The sequence below is a fragment of the Crotalus tigris genome, unplaced genomic scaffold, assembly GCF_016545835.1.
Source record: "Crotalus tigris isolate CLP2741 ecotype Arizona unplaced genomic scaffold, ASM1654583v1 scf7180000024151.2778019, whole genome shotgun sequence".
In the NCBI taxonomy this organism is placed as follows: Eukaryota; Metazoa; Chordata; class Lepidosauria; order Squamata; family Viperidae; genus Crotalus; species Crotalus tigris.
The window spans coordinates 1,996,242-2,021,053 of record NW_024100413.1 but is presented as its reverse complement, the minus strand read 5'-3'; the positions used below and the strand labels follow the sequence as shown (position 1 = coordinate 2,021,053).

At 36.9% G+C, this 24,812-nt stretch overlaps 1 protein-coding gene across 5 annotated transcripts in view; it reads right to left on the bottom strand.

The window, feature by feature from the left end:
- Nucleotides 1-24,812, bottom strand: part of RAP1GDS1 (Rap1 GTPase-GDP dissociation stimulator 1) — a 79,253-nt gene that overhangs the window by 14,471 nt on the left and 39,970 nt on the right. For 3 of the 5 annotated variants that reach the window (XM_039322845.1, XM_039322843.1, XM_039322844.1), the window contains exons 3-9: nt 24,387-24,509; nt 23,294-23,419; nt 14,058-14,204; nt 6,549-6,677; nt 4,965-5,090; nt 1,370-1,513; nt 723-854 (exon numbers count right to left, since the gene is read on the bottom strand). In XM_039322845.1, coding sequence (XP_039178779.1) covers nt 723-854; nt 1,370-1,513; nt 4,965-5,090; nt 6,549-6,677; nt 14,058-14,204; nt 23,294-23,419; nt 24,387-24,509 — 927 coding nt within the window. Of the gene's footprint in view, nt 1-722; nt 855-1,369; nt 1,514-4,964; nt 5,091-6,548; nt 6,678-14,057; nt 14,205-23,293; nt 23,420-24,324; nt 24,510-24,812 lie in introns of those variants that run through there. The other 2 variants (XM_039322847.1, XM_039322846.1) reach the window with 2 other exon arrangements.

The following is a 24,812-nucleotide window of genomic DNA, read 5'->3' as shown; positions in this document are numbered from 1 at the left end:
GAAGAATCTTTGAAAGGAGAGGTAAACTATTGAAAAACTAAGCAATTTTGGAATAGTATTCTATGTACTTATCTAGCACCTCTTTAAATCTGCATTCACACTTATTTTTCCAATGATTTTTTTGACCAGATGTTACTTCTTTAAATATACAGCCAATCCCACCCAGCCTTTGCATAGCTTGCTTTTTGGAAGTATCTCTTCTTTAGTGAAAATATATCCCTTTCTCTCTTTTAACCAAAGATGTACAGAAAGTTCTAAGTTACATTCTTCTCCAAAAGGTATTACCATTTTGATAGTTGGGGGACAGCTGGTAGAAAAGAACAGTTATTAAATCCATCTGAGCAATCATCCTAATATTATGAAGTCATTTTACATTTATTGACTGCATTTGAACTACATCCTAACATGCCGTTCAAAGGTTAAATGCAGCACTGAGTGGAAATAGATTGTTCCCCATCTAAAACATTAAAGTACTTTTAATAAAACATGTCCTGAAAGCAAAATTTCAACTGGCATTCTGCCTGTCCCTTTAGTTAACCATTTCATCTTTCATTTTATATTTAGAAGACTTCACATTTCATCATGTGCTATGTAAGTTCTAAGGTAGGAAAACAAATCTTTACATAAGACAGGCTGGTATATGACTCTTTTAAATGCAGCTAGATACAAAAATACACAGAGCAACACAATTGCGCTTTACTTTTAAGTACTAATATTCTCACCATTTCTGGCAAAATTTGCAACTGCCAATGCTCCTGCGAGTTGAAGTTGATGGCTATTAGAAGGGATCCATAAAAGCACTCTCTGGAACACATTGCCTTTTCCTCCTTCAAATAATTTTTGCATTGATTCATCTGGAAGCAAAACCATATGTAGCCAGAAAGAAGGAAAAAACCCCACATTGCCCATAGTTCATCTCTAAGTTCTCATCTATAAACCAGACATTGCTTTTGGGTTCTTGCAGTGATGTCAGAGTCAAGAAAAGCTGCATCCACTTCTTTTTCCAAGCTAGCAACATAAAAGTTGCCACAGCCTTAACAAACCTAGAAATATTTTCTTGTGTTTCTGATAAACATCTGCATATTTTAATCTTTTAAATGCACTGTATTTTTATTTTTTATTGTGTCTGGTAGAAGTTCAGTATTGTTTTTAAATAGAAAACTGTATTAATTATAATTTTCACTAACACAAAAAAAATCAGCAGAGTAAGTCCTCATATCAAGAAAAAGGTTTTAAAAAGTACTTGTTTATGAAAAAAAGTGAGTTGTGTTTTTTTGGAGGTGGAAGAAATGTTAGGGTTTTCCTATGTAATGTAGTAAGTGGCCTATAACTGATATGGGATCAAACTTACCTCCCACATCAAACTTACCTCCCAAAAGTAGAAGAACCATGAGATCAGAAGCAGTTTTAAGCTCAGTAACGTCATCTTCTTTGTCACTGTCTACTGTCTTTTGGACTATTTCAAGTAAACACTCTACAAGGCCTGCTTCAACCAGCTGCAGTTTAATGATATCTAAATGATGAATGAGAAAATCCCAACATCCTCATGAAACAACATGTTTTACTACAATATTGGTGCAGACACTATTCATTCATTCAGTTTATTTGGATACTGTTAAAAGTTCTTTAACGACTAAATGAGTGCAGCTGTATAATTGGAATGAAGAATGAATGAATATATAAAATGTTTTCTTTTCACCACCCTTATGAGTGATATATGTGTCTTCTTCAATCTAAGGTCTTCTACCAGAGGCCTGGGAGTTTGAGGGTTCTACACAATATCTTAACTGTTCCTAGCACTATACTTCTGGACAGGGATCTCTGATGTCGTTCCTGGGATCTGTTGATCCCAGCTTAGGAATCTCAGCCCTCAATGTTCCTACCATCACTGGGACCATTTTGACATTTACTTTCTACATCCTCTCCAGTTCCTCCTTCAGAGCCTAGTATTCTCCAGCTTCTCACAGTTCTTCTTCCTGATGTTGCTGTCATTTGGCATGTTACATCTACTCCTGTGTTTTGGTCCTCATCTACTACCACAATATCTGATTGATTAGCTGGTATCTGCCTATCTTCTATATCTGGAAGTCCCACAGGATCTTAGCCCTTTTATTCTCTATGACCTTCTATGATTTCTCATTTGGATTTTGGAGAGTCTAGCCCATATACTGTAAACAGATGTTTTTGTAAACAATGCCAGCTACTTTGCTGTGCCATTCAGTATAGTATTCCTGCTTGCATCTGACACCCTCCTACTATGTGATAAACTATCTCTGGGGTTTCCCTGCACCTTGAGTCCTGCCTAGTGTGGTAGATTCCTGCTTTTATGGATTTGGCATTTAGTGCCTGTTCTTGTGCTGCTATGATCAGTGCCTCAGTGGTGCCTTTTAGTTTAGCCCTTTCCAGCCACTGGGAGTATTTCCCAATGTCTGTCACTTCAGGTATCTGTCACTGGTCCATTCCATGCAGGGTGTTGTCTTGACAAGGCACTTCCTCTGCTTCATTTACCTCCCATGTCTGCTACTGCCTCAGGTACTCTCTCAGTAGCAATCTTTGGGTGTCGTCTTATTGATGTATTCCTTTATGCTCTGGATTTTATCCAGGACAGTGGCTTTGACATTTTATATTGTATTTGTCTCTACCTCTAGATGGATGGATGGATGGATGGATGGATTGATGGATAGATAGATAGATAAACTACTTCAGTTAAGGCAATGCCTAAATTCCATTATCAACAAACAGGCACTTCGGTGACAATCAGTTGCATAAGATTCTCACAAATAGTTATAGAATTTTTTTTTCTGTTAAATTCTATGCAGGAGAGTTTTCAAAATAGTAAGATTACTGGTTTTTTAAAGCTATCTCCCTCCCCCAAGATATTTTTTAATAATGCAAAAGCATCTTGGGTGAATTATGGTAATACAAACAGAAACAGATGTTCTGGGCATCTTCCTATTTCTATAGATACAAGTCCTGAATGTCAAGTACCTGAGAAATCAATATCAAGCAAATAATCCCCCCCCCCCCGGTTTTATTTGGCTCACTGAGCTCCATCAGTCATGCTGTTCAAGAAAGGACAACCTCAAAATAAATCCACCAACTTCTGCTCTGTGAAACAGGAGGCCTTGGAAGCATGGAGGCCAGGCTTTTCTATTTTTCTGGGATCGGGAGAAAAATTTAAAACTTTTTTTTTTTAAAAAAAAGTCCTAAATTTTTAAAATATAAAGCCAATTTTAGCCTTTTTTTTATTTTCCACTGTATTACTGGCAATTGTGGCAGGAGAGGTGGCGCAGCAGTTAGAGTGCAGTACTGCAGGCCACTTTAGCTGACTGTGTTCAGCAGGTCAGCGGTTCAAATCTCACCGGCTCAAGGTTGACTCAGCCTTCCATCCTTCCGGGGTAGGTAAAATGAGGACCCAGATTGTTGGGGGCAATGTAAATATATATATACATTGCTTACTGGTGTACACCGCTTAGAGAGTGCTTGCACTTAAAGCGGTATATAAGTCTCATAAATAAATAAATAAATAAATAAATAAATCTGGGATGCACAAATGAGGAGCAGGTACCCATATAGAGCTCTGGAGCCTGCCCACATTCATCATACGGTGAAGGAATCAAGTTTTTATTGAGTTCTTATTCTGATTTTAGGGGAAGTTAGTTGTTTTTATTTTTTGTGAGCTATTCGGGGTTTACAATAAGCTATACTGCTTATAGCTGTTGCTTACTATGGCTATAAAAGTCTTTAAAAATCAATCAACGAATCAATCAATCAGGATCCATATCAGTAAATTGCGGTCTCTTTTCTAGAACCAAAGAGCCGGAAGAAATCTGGTAGCACTCTGGGAAACTCCTTGCATAATACAGAAAATGCTGTTTTAGGTGGCTTTTTACCCTCAACTTGAACATCCACAGACAGGAAAAGTGCATTATCACCTTCAGTAATAGATGGCTCTTTTTGAACAGTTGTATACAAAACTGTTCAAATGTGTGGTTAACATTCTGATTCTTAAGATCCAAGTTACCATGTATGGTACACAATATGTTAAATTACAACATCATAGGGTAGATTTTTTCTTCAATAAAAATACAAGAACAGTAGTCCTCAGCTTATGATCACAACTGAGGCCAACGTTTCTGTGGTTAAATGAGCCATTTGGTAAGTGAATTTTGCCCCATTTTGCCACCTTTCTTGCCTCAACGGTTAAGTAAATCATTGCAGTTGATAAGTTAGTAACCTGGTTGTTACGTGAATCTGGCTTTCCCATTGGCTTTACCTGTCAGAAAGTTGCAAAAGGGGATCACATGATCTTGGGACACAGTTAACAGTCATAGATATGAACCAGTTGCCAAGCATCTGAATTTTGATCATGTGACAATGGGGATGCTGCTAAGGTCTTAAGTGTGAAAAATGGTCATAAGTCACTTTTTTCAATGCTGTTGTAACTTTGGACAGTCACCAAGCGAACTGTTGTAAGTCGAGGACTATCTGTACATAAAACTAATGAGAGTAAGCTTTTATAAGTGCTCAGTTGCACTGTTTACTTTTCAATCTTTTCTGCAAATAAATGCATTGATCAACAAAATAAAGGAATTAATGAATAAATAAGATTTCAGTCCTACACAACTTGGTAAGATTAAGTTTTATCATAACAACAGATTTCATCCAACTTCTTAAATTTAAGATAAAGCAAACCTTACAAATGTAAGTTTAAAAGAGTTCTTTCAGTCTCATATACGTAACTATACCAAAAATCATTTCCACTGCATGCCAAATCCATCCCTTTTTCCTTAAATCACTGATTTAAAATATATATTTGTGTGTATGCACATTCATATGTAGCTAAATAAATAAAGGGTGTTCAAGCTTCCACAATGAGATGTCTCACCAGCCAGCATCACAAATATCAATAAAGGAAATATCACTAAATCATTTAGAAATAAAACTGGTACTCAAAATCTCACCATTTTCAGCCAAGGGAGCCAAAACTTCAAATATCATTTCCTTCTTATCATGTTCTATTTGTTTTTTAAAGAGCTTCACAAGTTCTTCTGCAATATTTGTGTAGGCAAACTGTTCTTTACTTGATTCTGTGCAATTAAAAAGCAAGAAGTTAAGCACATAAAGGAACAAAAATCAAATGGCAGAATTATTTTCTTTTCAGTTTCTTAAACAGGTCACAATGCAGTGATTAATGGAGTTCACTGACTATACTGTCAGGAATAATACACTCCTCTTCTTAAAACTGTCACTAAATGAAAAGAAAAATGACTAGGAAATTTAAGGCCTAGTGACCTGAATTATTAACAACTATTTGAAACTGCACCCAGTAAAAGGTGATTATACCCAGACATAGCATATTAGCCTTTGGCTGCCTTCAGACAAATAAGGAAAACTACCTAATGGGTGTATTAGATCACCAAATGCTAAAATTAAAGGTCAGGTCCGCTGCCTTAGTATTTTAATGGCTATAAACTAGTGAAATTTGTTCCATTTCAAAACAGCAACATCTACTGTAGGTATTCTGCTCGAACTGCTTTGTCTGCTAACCTAAGGCACAGAGGTAATATTTGGGCTTACTGACCTCTCTCACACCTTTTAGGGTGGTAAGGTAACCAAGGTTAAGTTGGCAAATATTTCCACTATCATAGATGGTGTTAATATTTAGTGGACTAAATTTTTTAAAGCCTAGACAGAAGATGACTGAAGCAAAGGAAAAGATTTGAGCAACAGATTGAATTTATTTGTTAAACTAATATTACAATTTACATAGGGAACTCCCTCATTTTTATCCCTATAACACCTCTTCTGTCAAGAAAGGCTGGGTTGGGAGCAAGGAACTCATTCCTGTGCTTAAGGGTAGCCTTTGATCTGGATCTTCTCACTCCCAAACTAGTATCTTAAATACTGCACCACGCTGGCTACCGTTTTGCTGTGAATGAGGAAGTCAAGAATGCTGTAACCACAGGAGAGATAATTACAAAGCAAGGGAGACATCTGTGCCCTGCAATTTAATAAATGCATGGATATCAGAATTTAATTTCATCAAAATTTTCTTCTTTGAAAGAAACTTCATAAGCAATTTCTTTCATCACACAGAATGTGAGAATGCAACAAGTAACTGTGAGGAATTTGATCCCCTTGCCTACTGCAATATTCTGAAATGTCTTTTCACTTCTAATTTCCTCCTTAAGTTTTTCTATCAAACATTGTTCTATTGACTGAAGAAGGTTGATGACTGTCTCATTCTACGCTTGCATGCAATGCACTTCAAGTGCCTTATATCATTGTACAAGCATGTAAATTCCCAATCATACAAATCTGCACTGCAGCTTTTTCTTTAGGACATTGTTCTTTTATCCAGTGTACAATATTTTTTATTGAAAAGTGAATAGAATAGGAATGTCAGTAGCAAGAAAGCAGTAAAAAAAATTACTGGATTGGCTAGAGAAAAACACAAATGACAACAGTAGCACTATTTTTTCCATCCATACATCCCCATTAAAAATACTTAAAATGTTGCAATTGATGTTGCATCCAAAACTTACCAAGTTCTGCTAGATTTCCAAAGGCAACAAGGCACATTTCAGTCAAAGCCGAATTTTGGCAATGGATGCCCAACAACTTCACTAATGTAGGAATAACTCCCATGTTGATGAGCTGAGACTGCAGAGTATCTAAAGATAAGACAAACAAACAAGGCAAACACATTTAAATTACAGTTTCACTTTGCAATATAACCTCCAATAACTGGCTCCTTAATTATTGTCCAGTACCAGCAACATGTCATTGAGGCAACTGCAATTGTACAATACAATTATTTTTCTTGTTCCTCAGATATCTGCTTAGCATTCAGAGCTATCATGGAAAGAAAATGTTCTATGCATGTGAGAAACTACCTCAGCATTTTTATCTAATAATGTTAGTTTTATATAATTTTAATTACATAGTGAAAAATGTTCCCAAATCCTAGAAAAAGTAGTTTATGGAGATTATCCTTGTTTTTTTTAATTATAAAAGTGCAAGTATTGTGGTCATTTGGGAAATACTATACATTTTAGAGACCTAGGCATCAGATCTATTAACAAGAAGGTAAGTAGAATTTTTTGCTGTCAACAATCCACCAGTTTTTGCACATTCAAGTTTCTAAGTATTGTATACTAACACTGGGTTGGATCTAGATTTAACTATTTTTTGAGCAGGCTCAGTGAAATCAATGGAATAACACAAACCATTTCCTACTGATGGCAATTATATAAACAACTAAATCCAACCACAATTGGATTCAATTCCTTGTTTATTTTTTAAGTTGCTATGATCCTGAGCAAAACTATTATTGGTGCAGGTGAAAAATTTAATCCTTTGCAGTTTAGATATGAGGAGATGAATCTATCTCCACATGTATACTGAAATATAACAGAGATGAGAAGTGTGATATTTTGTTATCTATTTTCCCACCAGCTGAATGCCTGCATACAGTATGTGGGTGACCTTGTGAAAGATCACAGTATTTAATAGAGATTGTCACAAACAAAACAAGCAAGGTATCAATTTCCAAGTTTTGGTAAACTATATCTCCTAGTGACATGAGAACTGCTGTTCAGCAAATGTCTATTTAGGAGTCTTCAAATCTCTTTTAAAACTGTTGAAAATATATATCTCAGCATTTCAAATAACTACATGTCTACCTTTAGCACAATGAAATAAGAATCACATTAACTCTTTGATAAAAAAAAAGTGTTATCCATCATGACATACTTTTTGAAGAATTATGTATGAGAGTGTCTGTTTAGTAAAAATTAATACTCATAGGAATATGTCAAAAGCAGTTTTCCCCCAAACAAATTTTTCTTAAAAAGAGTAGCTGGGATTAGAAAACTAATCTGAAAATAATGTTAGATTTCAAACATTATTTGTAGATTATAAATTTAGTCAATGGCCTGATGTACGAAGAATAAATGTAGAATTCAACTTTCACCTACAGCAAAGGCAAATATTTTTATGGACAAACAAGCAATCACTACACAAATTGCAAGCCATTCAAGAAAAAAGTTCATCAAAGAATAGAAGATGCAAGGAAAAGTACCACTGGGGTGAGGCTACTGTTTGGCAAATTTGTAACATTTAGAAGTATACATTTTTACTTCACATTTTTTGTAGATATTATCAGTTGAGATATACCACTCAATTTTTAAAAGTTAAAACAAAGATTACAGTCCAAGATGTTGGGGAACACCAATTTAGGATAATATATTTTTTCTTATTATTTTCTAAATATGAACACTCTTTTATGTTAGATAGTCTTACCTTTTCAATAAATAGAAATGTTGAAACAGTTTTTTTCTGAACCAGTTGAAATTATATGTATGGGACGTTAAAAAGCATCACCATTAACTACTCGTAATCTATATATCCCTAAATTAGTGAACAGCCCAAGAATCGAAGAGATATAAAATACGTCTAGATAACAAACTGGCTTCCTTCTGGCCTGAACTTTTGAAAAACTTGAAGAGTGAGTTAAACTCAAGTAGGAACTATGCTGTTGACTCCCAGCTTAGATTGCACTTTTTTTTCCCTATTCGATCGGATCCAATTCTTGGAGACTGCTTAGATAACCCCCAGAAGTTTTCTTGACTCCTTGGAAATGGTTGCAACTGGCTCTTTCTAAGGGCTGAGAGAAAGTGACTGGCCCAAGGTCACACAATTGGCTTGCACCTAAGATGGGCCTAGAAATCATGGCTTCCTACTTTCTAGCCTGATACCTTACCTAGTACACAAAACTGGCACTCAGACTGCATTTATATCAGTCTAATTCAGTGGTTCTCAACCTTTTTAATGCCGTGACCCCCAACCGGTCGTAAGTCAAGGACTACTCAACTGGTCATAAGTCGAGGACTACTCAACTGGTGCAGCACCGTTTGCAGAATGGGACTTTTGGCGGGCTCAGCAGGGCAGAGACAGTCTGGACAATTCCTAGTGGCTTTTGAAAGCCAATAGAATTAGACTCTATTCAAGAGAGTCTATTCTATTGGCTTTCAAAAGCCAATAGAATAAAAGGGAGTAGCACAGCTAAGGAAAAGGGGGAAAAAAATGGCGGACTGTGTTGTTTGGCGACCCCCGTGAAATGGTCGTTCGACCCCAAATGGTGTCCCGACCCACAGGTTGAGAACCACTGGTCTAATTCATATACTTAATAATCCCTTAATTTTGGCTGATAGACGCTTTCTATAGGCAGATTCATACAATTCAGAGTATAGTCAGTGGAACTTGCTTCTGAGAAGACATATACAAATTGCATTTAAAAAATAACGTGTTCCTATTATAGGCTCACCTTAAACTATCTGGATTAAAAGAAGTAGTTCTTTTATTTAAAAAAAATAGCAATAATAGTTTTTGCCAACAGTAGGCAAATACAAACATGATTAAAGTGTTTGGTTCAGCTCTAGAAAATCAACATGAAAAGCCACTCACTGGGATTATTTATCAATAGGCCTTCCACACACCTCACCATTACAAAGCTGACGAAGTATAATTTTAGGCAAGGAAACAATCTATTTTAAAGATAACTGCATTTCTATTCTACATGTTTAGGTAAATCAAAATCCATTCTCCTTTAACTTGAAATGCTTCATGTAAATTTGGGATCACAAATTATGGTTCTGTGATAAAGAAAGACATGGCAGAAAACATAACGTATAGCAAGCAGGATGAACAAGGAATTTCTTTTATAGCAGTTTTCATTCTGCCAGGGAAGGCAATTTACAATTTATAGGATTAGGGAGAGGGAGGGAGAGGGGTGATGAAATTAGTGTCACAATGTTGTGTGCAAACTTTATGTAATGCCACAATGCAAATACAAAAAAGCATAGCTTATATTGTGATATAAGCATTCATGTTTAATATTTTTAGGATCATCATGTAAGAACAGAGACCCATGTTTTTAAGATTCGGGATTTTTGTGATGATCAAAGATAATAATAATAATAATAATAATAATAATAATAATAATAATAATAATAATAATAATAATAATAATAATAAAGTTGGAAGGGACCTTGGAGGTCATCTAGTCCAACCCCCTGTTCAGGCAGGAAACCCTATACCATTTCGGACAAATGGCTGTCCAGTTTCTTCTTAAAAACTTCCAGTGTTGGCACATTCACTGATTCTGGAGGCAGGTTGTTCCACTGGTTAATTGTTCTAACTGTCAGGAAGTTTCTCCTTAGTTCTAGGTTGCTTCTCTCTTTCATTAGTTTCCACCCATTGCTCCTTGTCCTGCCTTCAGGCGCTTTGGAAAATAGCTTGACTCCCTCTTCTTTGTGGCAGCCCTGAGATATTGGTACACTGCTATCATGTCCTTCTCTTCGTTAAACTAGACATACCCAATTCCAGTAACTGTTCCTTATATGCTTTAGCCTCCAGTCCCCTAATCATCTTTGCTGCTCTTCTCTGTACTCTTTCTAGAGTCTCAACATCTTTTTTACATCGTGGTGACCAAAACTGGATGCAGTATTCCAAGTGTGGCCTTACCAAGGCATTGTAAAGTGATATTAATACTTCACGTGATCTTGATTCTATCCCTCTCATAATGCAGCCTAGCACTGTGTTGGCTTTTTTGGCAGCTGCAGCACACTGCTGGCTCATATTTAGATGATTGTCTACTAGGACTCCAAGATCCCTCTCACAGTTACTACTATTGAGCAAGGTACGCCCTATACTATACTTGAACATGTTATGTCATTCTATCTACAAATGAAGGTGTAATTTCATACTATATAAAAAAGATGGGAAAACATTAGAAATGCACAACACATCTAAAAAATGTCCTTTCATCCATTATTTATCCACTCACATAGCTTCATTCATTTGTAGTATTATATCATGTGGCCCTTAATTGGAAGAAAAATGTTTCATTCACCATCTAAGAATTGAGTTAACCTCAAATCCATATTTTCTTAATTAAACAGAAGCTGTCTGACATTGTTTCTTTTCCAGGATTATTTAAAACTTCCAGGTCTAATCAACAGTACAGAGGTTTTTCTACTACTTTTCTATTCAAATACAACTAGGTCCAAGACCACTTAGATTTTTTAAGATTAACTGGGTATTGCAGCATAACTGCTTAAAATAGGATCTATGCATTTAAAGTTCCAGGAGTATGATTTCATTAGCTGAATTAAGTCTTCACTGTAATGTAAATTAATTCTGTAATATAAAATATATTCTAAAACATGAGCAATCAGACAAATACAGCATTACTTTAACATCAAGTTTCATTAAAAAGCCAAATCTAGGCCACTTCTTAATTTCAATGGTTCCATATTCTTCATGACTCACCCAAAAGAAAATGTGAAATTCAATTTAAGACACTGTTCTAAATACAAGCAGATTTCATTTAACAAATACAAAAAGGACTGGCTATTCTGTCATTAAGTAAAATATAATGTAACCATGCTGGACTTACAGCATTGCATAAGTTCCTCTGAGGTCAAGCGAATCACTATGGGTCATTAAGTACTATAGCCTGTGACTATGATTTGCAAGATCCTGCTGGCTTCCACACTGACCTTGCTTATTGGAAACCAGCTCTAATGGTCACAAATACTGATCACATGACTGGAGACACCGCAATCATCCTAAATGCATGCCAGTTTCCAAGTGTCCAATTCATGATCACTATGGAGATGCTACAACTGCCACAAGTTCTGAGTATGGGTTGTAAAACTACTTTTTCAGTACAATCATAATTTTCAGGCAAATGATATGTGAGGATTACCTACACTAAGTTCACCCTGTGCTATTACATCAGTAACTTTTGAATATCAAGTAACAGAATAATACAAACAAAGGATAACTAAACATACAAATTCCATGTAAATGTTTTGAATCTCAATAATACTCATTAGATCATATCACACAATCTACTTCCACTTACAACATAATTCTAGCTGTCATTAGAAACAGCTTTCAAACAGCAGTTAACAAGTCATAAGCCTTGGTAGATAAAATTATCAAAGTAGAATGTTGGTTATCATCCTCTTTTTTGCTTATTTCAGATTTCAAAGAACAAAGACAAATATAAAAAGGTAAAATATAAACCAATCAAGGCAACATGTATTTTCTATATGCTGAGATAATGAGAGTCAAAATCAGCTCTTGAAGAACATTCAACAGCCCAAGCGTACTGCAGAATTCTTCTGCACCAGATAGGCAATGAAGCGTCTTAAGAAGGAGTCCTTCTGCAGCAGCATACATACACAGAGCTCAAAGATTTTTAAGGCCTGAAATAGTAATAGAATTACAAACACATCTACCTTAAATTATGCTCAGGAAGCACTTGACAATCAGGGCAAACCTTCTGGATCCCTGTATCTTGTACAGGTTAGTAGTCTAGTTTTTATGTTTCACATCAAATGCAAATTCCAGACATATTTCAAAGGACACCCTATGAATAGCTTTCTTGTGAGATGACCAGCTTAAAAGATTAGATATAACCATGGATTGCTGTTGCCAAACCTGACCAGTTCAGGAAGAATCACAGCTGGCATGCCAGCCATAATTGTGTGTAGTCTACTTCTTTGCCATGGTTGTGACACCTGACTCCAAGGACAGCTGGTGTTGACTAGATAGAGCTTCAGATTGTGGAGCTGCTGCAGAAATGGGAGAAGGTTCCAAGTTTGGAAGTCACATTGGTTGCTAACATTGAAATACATAACTCTACCAAAATAAAGCAGTATACCCCAAGTAAAAGGAGAAACCATGAGCAGTATTTTCAGACTCAAATTTTCTAAGTGTGCCTTGGCACATAAACATTAAGAAAACATACACAGTCATGTGCAGATTTTATTAATTATGATAATTTAGTTGGAGACCTGGCATCCACTAGAGGACTTTCTTTGAAATGTTTCTCTTGGGTAGAATTAGTAGTTCATTTAGTGTTATATTGTGAGGACTATCAGTTGGAAATAATGACTCCCTCATTCAAGAGAAGTTCAAGGAAATCCAGTTAGTTATTTCAGCATACGCGCGCACACACACACACATACACACAAACAAACATTTAAATTGAAACAATGTTACAGGTAAAAAACATGTGAATGAGAAGAGTTAACAGAGTGAGAGATGGCAGATTGGCAGATGACACCTACAAGAAAGGTTATAGAAGTTTAATATAAGTTTCTTAAGAAGAAAACAATGTATTATTATAAATATTCACCTTTGTGTTTCCATATAAGCAAGTTCCCAATACATAGACACCAGTCAGAGGCTGACCTGGTTCTTAATGATTCCTGGCATCTATGAAACTGAGAAAGAGTATCAAAAATGTGTATCTGTCCTTTATTTCTCTTCTTCTCAAGTGCCAATTTTGACACAAGAGCCTTTTGAAAACCACCCCCTTGCCCTCCTTATGCCTGGAACAGGGGCTCTATATACAGATCCTTGTGTACCAAAAAACAGGGAAGGGAAGAATGAACAAAACTTATATATGAACACTTTGAGGCTTATGAAGTTTGGAATCTAAACGCAACATAGGCAGAGTTTTAAAGGGATGTAAAATTATAGTCACCACCATAAAACATGAAAGTTCTTTCTCAAGTTTTGTGGTGGTAGTGTGTAGAAGGACAATTACTGTTGGACAAGCCACTGCGCAAGCGAAGAGCTCACCTGGCTATGTACATTATCCTAGCAATTAGAAGCTGCTATAAAATCTTTCTCCCATTCACTCAAGCTATCACTTCCATTAAAAAGAATGGGAGTACCTACTTTTCTAGAAACTCCCAGCACACAGAGAAGGACATGGAAGTCTGAAATGGGACAGGTATGCATTGACTTTTTTGACGATACATATTAACGTTGCAGTAATTTAATTAATAAAATCAAAAACACTATTTCACTTAAAATCAAGGTAATTTCTTTTGAGTTTTATTAATTTATTTATAAAATTAATTGGCCGCCCATCTTTGTTTTTCAATTTATAAGCCCTACATTTATTTTTCTAATAGGTGTGTAGATAGATAAAGGTATAGGTAAGACAGTTTTTTAGCATATATGTTTACCATTCTCATTGCTATAGTTCACCAGCATGCCACAAAAGACAGTCAAGAGCTTCTCATTGGCTGGATCTGTTTTACTGCCCAGTGACCTTAAATGGTCTATTACAATCTGTGCCCCACCTGCATGGTCAACAGCACTTCTGCCCTCATCTGTAAAACAAAGAGTCAAATTAAGAAATAAAATTAAAAAGGCACTTAAGAGTTCCAAACATAACAATAATCATAAAGAGATTATTAGTGCTATTGTAAATGTGTTGTGCAAGAATGTTTCAGTAGGATTTTACGTAATTTATCTATGACAGAGACGCTTAGGATAACTTCAGAGACTATAATATCATGGGAAAACACTCGTTTATTAGATTTACATGCTGAGTTTTGTTCATGATCTTGACTCACAGCACCTTCCTCCCATTTCCCCCCCAGAAATACTCTGTAAGCTAAATGAAAATTATTTGATCTGATCCAGGAAGTTCATGGGTGAGAGCAGAATCTAGGTCTCTCTGCTGTCAATCCAACAATTTAATCAATACACCTGAAGGTAGGGAGTCAGGAAAGGGAATGTCTTCTTCACAAGGAAACAAGATATTAATCAATACATCTCAATGGCTCTCTGAAGGTAGGGGAGTCAAGAAGGGAAATTTCTTTTTCACAAGGGAAGGATTGAATCTCCTGAAAGGCATATATTTTCACCTTGCATAGCTCCTATTTTATTGCAGATATATCACAGGGTATCTCTGGATTTTGGAAAGTCAATTATACTCAAATAATATTAACATTTTACAAAATCCACCTAGCCAATAAAAAAGGTAGGTCAATCAAGAAGAAGAGAATTCCTGCAAAATCAGATAAGTCTATCTGTAAGTAAAATATTTTGAAATATTGCTTCCTTTAACAAGTCCTGATGGACTACATGTGTTTGGACATACATACATACATACATAAGCAGCTGCTTGCACCTGAATGCCTGTTATGTGAAAAAATGCTGATGAATCAGATAATCAGTGTTTATAATGATTAGCAGCTAAAGGGCAAAGACTGTTTTAATGGTATTTATTTGACAACATTTATATACATCCCCAATTTAATCAATCTGGTCAATATACAAAATCATAATACATTAAAAACGCTTTGCAATAAACATAAACACTAGATGGTTGCCACACTACCTCACAAAACGGCAAAGATATGTTAAGACAAAATGATTGTTCAATGCACACACACCAAACTGTCAGAAGTAAAAATGGTGTCTTTCTGGGACAGCACATTTCATAATGAAAAATCCAATTCTGAGAAGGTTTGTTTTCTAACTTATACTTCTCTTAACTCCAGGAGGATGGGGAGAGGGGTCTTAAGTAAGCCCTCTCTAGAAGTTCAGATAAGACAGCCAAGATCATGTTTAATATGGTGGCCCCTGATATATTCTGACGTTATGATATATAGGACTTTATATGTTATAACCAGAACTCTGAAGTGGTCTTGGAAGTCCACTTCCAAAGAAAATGCAAAATAAAGCAACTGCAGAATAGGAAGGACCCTACAAAAGTACATTTCTTCTGCCAACAGTCTGGTCACTGTTTTCTGAACTCATTGCTACTTTGGGATTGCCTTCAAAATGTAGAACATACTGCAACAATCAAATTACATGATGACCAAAGAATGAGTTACCATTGTCAGAAATTCTTAGTCAAAGTTGTGTATGAACAGTGGTGATGCTGGAAACTACATCCAGATTCAGGAGGAAGTTAATGCTTCTCTACAGAAGGACAAAGTTCTACCACCTTCCACCTTGAAGGAAGTGGTAATATATTGCCGCTCAAGAGGCTATCCTTCAATTCAGCCACATTAAACAACTTCAAACCAGTTTCCAATCTTCCCTCTTTAGGGAAGGTGGTCGAGAAGGTGGTTGGGAATTCAGGATACAGGATCTTAGAAGGCGTAGACTATTTAGATTCCTTTCTGTCACAGCACAGAAACAGAATAGGTCATTCTGGAAGATGACTTTAGTCAGGAACTACATGAACTTCTTTGTAGTCCTGTAAGAAGTATTGGTGGCATTTGACAATGCTGATCATGGTATCTTTTTGGCATTCAGCATAATCTGGAGTCAGACTGTCATATTTTCCAAAAGATAAGTTATAGTTTAGAATGCTTTGTTTTCTGCTTTATTTATCCAATCAGCTGTTATTTACAATTGCTTGCATTTCTTGCCACCTACTCAATCCTTTCTTCTATGATATAAAGAAATCTGGCAGCAGAGCAATGGTATTAGTCATTGTTTGTCAGTTTGGCCATTGTATCATAACATAATTCCATTAACCATATTTTGCAAAGAGTTCTTCAAATAGGACTTGATCCTAGTTTGCTATCTAACTACAAGTGATTCAAAGTTAGTCTTCCATTTGTTGAAGCATATTGTAGCAATATTTTTAGAAGAAATAATTTATGCTTGGACCATATAAACCAGGGCTTTTCAAACTTTTCACCCATTGTACCACTTTTAGGATATGGCAATATCCGAGTACCACCAGTTGCTTAGCAAGTATCAAAAACTTGATGACCAAAAAAAAAAAAAAAGTGATAAAGTACAGGTAGTCCTCGACTTACAACAGTTTGCTTAGTGATTGTTTGAAGTTACAATGGCACTGAAAAAAGTGCCCCCCAAGCCACAGCCGAGCAAGACACCTGCCTGCCCACCCGGCGGTGCTCTTCCTCCTGTCCGAGGTTTTCATTGTTGTGAGCATTTCTGTTGAGGACTGGCAGCGGGGTGGGGTGGGGTGGGGTGTTTGGTTTTTATTCCCCCCGTCTGCTGGGTGGTTGCAGCAGGTTTTGGTTGTTTCACATGACTCTGGGACACTGTGACTGTCATAAATATGAATCAGTTGCCAAGCATCTGAATGTAAATCACAAGACCCTGGAGATGCTGCAACATTCCAGCTGATCGGCGCTTCTTGGCTCAGCAGAAGTGCCAGGATCAGTGCTGCTTTCCAGCTGATTGGTGCTTCTTCGGGGCTCAGCAGAAGCACCAGGATCAGCGCCGAGCTCCAGATGCAGCCTGATGCTGATCCTGGCACTTCCGCTCAGCCCTGACAGCCCAAAGAAACGCCGATCAGCTGGAAAGCGGCATTGATCCTGGTGCTTCTGCTGAGCCCTGACAGCCCTGCAGCTCCAGCCATCTCTCGCCCAGGCTTATGCGGTGCTGTCACCGGTTCAGCTCATTCCCTTTTCCCACTACCACTTTTCTAGGATGGTTGCATACCACCTGCTAGGTGCCAATGTACCACAGGCAGTACCCGTACCACAGGTTGAAAAGCCCTGATATAAACCACCCAAATTATACATTATTTGATTGCTGAACTTTTCATGGATCATATAATCTAAAGTAATGTATTATAATATTTTTATATAATCTAAAATAATGTATCATGTTTCTCATTTGTTTTGTAATATGAATATAATACATTGAACATTAAAATCCCTTCTCCCAGACAATAAAGTAGTGCCTTGCAAAAGAAAATCTTGAGGCAATTCATTTAATACAGTCCATTAGCAAAAAAAGAAAAAATATAGTAGGATGTAAGGAATCTCTGCAATGATTATTGTGCATAAAAACTGTTATGAAAGGTAAAGAGATTAACAACATTGTCAAAGTCCACATGTATGTCTTTCTTTCCTTCCTAGAAGTAAAGAGCTTTGGATACAAGAGCTATGATACACACATGAGCTCCAACACAAAAACAGTTCATATGTACAAATGCATTTTCCTCTCTGGAACAAAGGAAAGATCGTCTGATATCTTTGATTTGTTTTGTTTGATTATACACAAGGGTGCAAAAAATATCATATTTTCATCACCATGTTTAAGGCATTTCCATATCAAATGCTACATACAGATCTTATTGTGATGAACTGGGACAAGAAATTCCCCCAAACCAAATGACTCAGTCATGTTTTGCTGCAGCAAACATTTTGGGGGATCAGATGTTGGTTTTTAATGTACAAAAATTATCCAGGGAGGAGCCTCGAGCTAATCTATGTTTTGAAAAGGAAGCTGTAAAGATTGATCAGTAGCATGGAGTGAAAAATATCATATATACTGTCTTAAGTATTCTGGAGAGAATTTGATAAAAAGTGGTCAAGCAAGTAAGCATTCCAGGAAACCAATGCTTATTCCTACAACTTATATTATATTACACCAATATTATGCAATTAGAACCCATCAAAATATACATACATTTTTGTCACAATAAATGAACTGATTTTTAAGAGACTCCTTGCAATGCAAATTGTGTATATGTAAAAATAACCTGAAAAACCCTACATAGGTTGCAGGTATTTGCTGGGCTGTATATACAGTACCCAGAGATTTTGTTCCTCCTCACAGGGGTCCCCAACCTTGGCAACTTTAAGACTTGTGGACTTCAACTCCCAGAATTCCCCTGCCAGTCATGCTGGCTGGGGAATTCTGGGAGTTGAAGTCCATAGGTCTTAAAGTTGCCAAGGTTGGGGACCCCTGCCTTATCATATGATATACAAGTCCACACAAAAACAAATCAACTGCATATGAGATCCAAAGACTAGGTGGACTCTATGAGGTCTTATAAATAACAGAGATTGTTGTTTAGGGGAATTTCCCCCCCTCTTCCCTTTAGCCTCCCTGAGCTGCCTCCTTCTTGCAGGTGATGTGAAATAAATCTGCTTGCAGAACTGTTTATTTACAGGACTTGACAGTGAGAAAACTCACCAGTGCCTTTTTAGATCCACTTAATCTAAAATTAATCAAAATTAATTTGGGGAGAGGAACTGCCAGAAATGCTGATTCTGTGACTATGTTCCAGCAGTCTTCACCCTTTAAGAAAGGACAAACCATACTGTAAATTCAGGGTGTCACAATTCTAATTACTGTCTCTCTCTTCTCCATGCATAAAGTATTGGAGAACTGCCTGCTAAATATACCCACCACATCCCAGTCAAAACAAGTTTGGAACATGTTGTTTTGTCTTATTCTCTGTTTGTCTATTACCTTGTCAAGTTCTGCAGCGAAGTAAACTCCCACGTAAAACATTCCCAGTTTCTGTAATAAATTGGAAGGTGTTGCTTCCTTTTGAAATATACAATATATATTTTTTAAAAAAGCAAAAATTTCTGCTGGCTGCAAACCTAACAAACAAACTCTATTCACACAGATTGCATCACGAATGGTCTCAATAAGTCTTCCTTAAGAACAACAAAAGGTGAAACGTAGCATGGTCCTGTTTGCATAAGAAAACCCAGGCATAAAATTATAGCATTTATACATACAAGGCTGCTCCCCTTAAGCCTGCTGAACTTGAAAACTAACTGAGGTTGTATCTGATTAATATTTGAAAAGGAGATCACCAGGAAATTTCAGGTTGTAGGATAAATGGGGAAGTAAAAATAAAATCCCTGAGGCAATAATAAACTAATTCTGTACTACTACCAAGAAAGAAAAAGCAAAGGTTGCTCATGAAGCCTCTATGTGTTGAGATGACTTAAAGGATGCTTTATTTTGCTTTTGCTATTGCTATTGCTTTTCTGTAAGAGGATTTAGCAATTCAGTTCCAATGTCTTACTCTTCAGGACTGTTTTCCCTTGCAATAACTTAAAGCCATAGCGATCATAAATCACTGTATTTGATGAAGTTTCTTCTCTTTCTCTAGGACAGTCTTTAAGTAATAAGACATAACTATTGTATTTCTGAACTTGTTTCAAAATATTCACTGGAGTTTGCTTTACAGCCATGTTTGCATACTTAAATGTTTAGGTGCTCTGCATACTCTATGTACTGCAAACATCCTTCTCATAATCACCTTATGCAAATTATGGGAGCATCACCTCTGAAGAACATGAGCTGGAGAAATCTGGTTTAAGAATTCCAAGAGCAGTAACACAGAAAAGAAGATAATCTCCTCTTTCTCAAATACATTTTGACCCAGATTCTTATTAGCTGCTTACTGATAGCTAGATTAATTAAAATGGCTGAAGATGAATCTATATAAGAGTAAAGCAATGATAATCAACAGCCTGGAATTCAGGCAGTAAGCTGGTTTATTTGACAGACATACTAGGGATTCATCACTGGCTTATGCATTACTGGCTTGTGCCATGTAATCTACCATGGCAGACATATAACTTGCTAAGCCAAAGGGTGGGTAGGCAGAAATCTCTGTTTTTTCTTGTAGCTGGAGCAAGGGTCCGTTTTATTGTCTTCTACTATTGTAATAGAATTATAAGATAAACAACAGTATATGATCATTTTCTTATCATACAATATAAACATTAAACAGTCAAGAAGCTCTTTATTGGAATATTCAGTAGATGTATTTCAAAATATTCATTGATACACAGGTAATAAAGTATTCAAAAAGAAATAATATGTGATCGCTACCATTTTGCTGTCTCATTCACTAGGGGACAATATATTTGCCACATTTAAAATAAAGCTGTGACCAGAACAATTTCTTTATAATTTCACTGTTAAAAATGATGCAATTTTAATTAATGTAGTATTTCATTGCTATCCTGGAAAAGAAGAAAATTAATATTAATTGCCAAGGGGACTCTTAGCAGACAGTCAACTAATTATAGCCAACAACATAATGTAGCTTTAGCTCCTATGTACCACGTCAACGAACTTCTAATTGTTATAAAACACTAACACTTTTATAATTTTAGACATTCATGAAGGGGTCTCTCATGTTAGATATGAATGAACAGAGCAATTATGAATTATATAGAAAGCAACTATTCTTAACAACAAATCGTTGAGGAAAATTTTATATGTGGGTAATAATGTAACTGATGTTATTTATCCCCATTTATGATGCTTGGAACATATTATTGTAGATAAACCAATTTAGACTTGTTAGAAGCAAAACTTTTCTACTTCTATTTTCCTTATACTTATTTTGCACAAATAAGGAAATAATAATTTGCTTGGAGCATTCCTGATTTCCCACTGTTTGTTTTATAGGAGCTGCGATAGCACAATAGTTAGAATGCAGTACTGCAGGTTAATTCACGTCACTGCTGGGAATTCGATCCTCACCAGCTCAAGACTGACTCAGCCTTCCACACTCAGTCTTCCACTCTTCCAAAGTCGGTAAAATGGGGGCAATATGCTGACATTGTAAACTGCTCAAAGAATGCTGTAAAGCAGGGGTCTCCAACCTATGGTCCGCAGCCCGGTACTGATCCACGGTCTTTTGGCCACCGGGCCCCGGAAATAGCTTGCGAGGCCCCGCCCCACTCGCGGTAGCACCACTGCGCAGGCACTAGTGGCCCCACTTGCGCATGTGTGGGGACGCTAGCACCACTACCAGCATCACATGAATGCTGGTGGCCCTTTTGCGCATGCGCATGGGCATCCACGTGTCCTGGGTGTGTGTGGTCCACTTGCACATGGCCCACCTGTGCATGCACACGCCCGTTGGCTGTGTGCGTGCACATTTTCCTACAACTCCCTTTCCTTCTGAGCCACCAAGCTGGAAAGGTTGGGGAACTCTGTGTAAAGCATTATGAAGCAGTATATAAATCTAAGTGCTATTGCTTTGCTATTCCCAGCTCATGTCATAATCCTTTGATATCCAAATATGCCTCTATAGTGGTAATTAAAATATGTCTCTATAACTATTAGACAATATATTGTGTATGGCTCTAAATCAGACATGTCAAACACAAGGCCCGGGGGCCGGATGCGGCCCGCGACATGGTTTCATGTGGCCCGCGAAGCCATCCTGGAAACAGTGAGGGAACGGCCCCTGCTGCCTTGGCCCTGCCCAGGCCAGCCGGGAGCCAATATACAATTTTGTGGTGGCCATCTATGCTGAAACGCATTCAGTCTTAGCTCCACAAAGCCGTCTGGAAACAGCGAGGAACCAGCCCCTGCCGCGTCTGCCCCACCTCCTGGGTGCATGCTGGGGAGGTATCACCCTTTGTGAGGAATGAGGAAATGTACCATTGCCTGAAAGTGGCCAGCAAATGGCCCTTGCCTACTTCACATATCTGGCTTGATGGGCTCCGGGGGAGGGGTTTCGGCAGGCTTTTCCAGTGGACCATGCCTTGGTGCTTGCCCTGGTCCCACCCCCTTCTGCCAGAGACCTTCAGATCTGTCCCACTCCTGCCCAGGCCCCCAAAGGCACCCTGGACGCGAACGTTGTAGAGCTGGCCATGCCCACCCAGTAGGCCACACTCCACCCATGCCACACCTACCCGGTCCCCCAAGGATAACCGCAATGCTGATGCGGCCCTCAATGAAATTGAGTTTGACACCCCTGCTCTAAATGGTAATCAAAACAAGAAAACAAACAACAAAATAACCAAGAACAAAGATGTAGATATCATGCCCATGTTTGTAAAAAAAAAAAAGTTATTTCTGAAGTCCGAGAATCTGTATGCTTCTTTTCATATATATTAGGAAACATTGGTTTCATCTCTAGACAAATATAATTATGAAACATAATTCTACATGTTAAAATACACTGAATATCAGCTGCAGTTTCATTCTTGTTCTGATGTTACAATTTTATATTTGGGCCTTCTAAATATTTGCCAACCAGTTCCATTCATAATAAAATTCAGCATACATTTTTTGTGGTTCCTTTCTTTCAGCAAGGTAAAATTGGCAGTAAAAACATCTACTAATAAAGTATTGGGTATACTTTTTGACAGTGATATAGCAGTTATAATATATTACTGTCTACAGTCCCTCTGATAATTATCTGCTTCTATGTCTGAAATGTTTATTTTTATTTTATTTTATTTTATTTGATTTACATGGCTAACTGAACCTTCTGCTAAAAAAGCAGAACTGACAACAAAGCATATACACATGAGAATCTGGATTCCTATTTGTAACATCACATACGATGATCAGTGGGAATCTAAATATGGCAAATTCCATCCAGTTTTATTTTGTGAGTTGGAGTAAAATTACATTGCATAACTCTACTGATTTATTTATAAAAATAAAATTTGGCAAGTCTTCCACTACAGAAAACTATAAAACAAGTAAACACACAAGACAATTTCTCTATCTCTGTCTTCGGATCTTTAGACTATTTGTCAAGGATTTGCCTGCTTCCATTTAAATCAATGAAAACCTGTCATGTAGGACAACACCTGCTAATGTCTCAGAAAAATTTGCACAAAAGTTCCAATAATACTACAAAAAATGAATAGGTAAGATTTAAAAATAAAAATATTGATTTTTGAAGACTTACGGCTGTCGTAGCATATGTTGCCCAAGGCACGCCCCGTTTGAAGAAGCACCTCCTGATCTTTACAGTTTAAGAGCTGAACCAAAGGTGGGATCAAGCCAGCATCCACACATGGATTCCGCATAAACTCTACAATCCATGGAAAAAGAAACAAAGATCAATTAAAGACTATTGCCTAAGAATTATTTATTGTTAAGTTTGAAACAGCTGTTGTTTTAAGTTGAAGTTCAAAATTTAAACATTGTAATTTTTACCCTGAGACTCTCATGTTTAGACAAAATGAGGATCTCTTATTCCTTCTTCATATCTGCAAATCCTTTTATCCCTTTACTTTCAGTGAGTCTAAGTATGGCTAAATCTGAATCCAACCCATAATAATTTACTGCCTGAAAATGTGAGGGAATTTTCATTCTGAAGTATGATTATTACTTGCTAGGCTTTGAGTATATACTTTGACAGTAGAGTAGGGTCTGTAAAGCAGTAAATGTTCAAAGTGCTCTGCATACAGAATGAAATGGGTAATCTTTGTAACCATTATAAGCCCTCAATAAAGGGGTAGATTTTAAAGAATGTAATGAATATGCACCTCGCATAAGGTTTTGAATTTATTTTTTATGACTCTGAGAACTCCTAGGAATTGTATTGCTACATTTTGGCAATAAACCAGTGATTAATAGCAATTAATAGCCCATCTTTTGGGGTTAGAAAAAAATGAAAAAAAAAAAAATCTGGTGCATATGCCTTGTTTACCATGACCAATTCCATCTCGTATCTTTTATCCTTAAGGTGCATTCTGGCACAGTCTTGTCTTTTTCATCATTAGAATACTTCCCATATATCCTGACTTTTTGCCGCTTTTTGTATTGAATGTATGCTCAATGCTCACTTGCAATTAATACACATTTCTGAAAGTATGTTCTTTTTGATGGCACTAGTTACTAGTATAACATAAAGATCGAACTAAACAAAAACAGTGGAGAGAGAGAGAAATGGAAACATCCATAAAATGAAAACTTAAAAAAAGTAAAACATACTGACAACGTGAGCTGCAAAACTGAAGATGTTCCAGCAAAAAAGGCTTTGTGGAAAACCTCACCATTTTTGGCTATTTCTGCTATGACGTTAGCTACTTTTGCAGTGCAGGAAGATTGCGGAGTCAGTAGGCTTGCAAACACCGGGAGAGTGCCACTTTTCTGGATTTTTTCACTTGTCTCAATATCTGAAAAGAAACATATACAACACAATATTTTATAAAAGATCACTGTCAGCTCTTTTAAGGTTGTTTTCATCAGGAAACTGACTCCACAAGAAAACCAGATATAAGCTTTATTAAGAGGCTATATTAATAAAATTTGGCAAATCTGATTGTGTTTTTCTTCACTTCCTTCTTATATCCCACTGAGTGAGGCGCCAGCCTAAATCTTTCCTAAAATTATCTCCTTTATGAGGGCTTAAGGAATGCTTCTGCTATTTGTTCATATAATGATTTCTGAACATTTCCCTTTCCATGATTCTCTGAAAT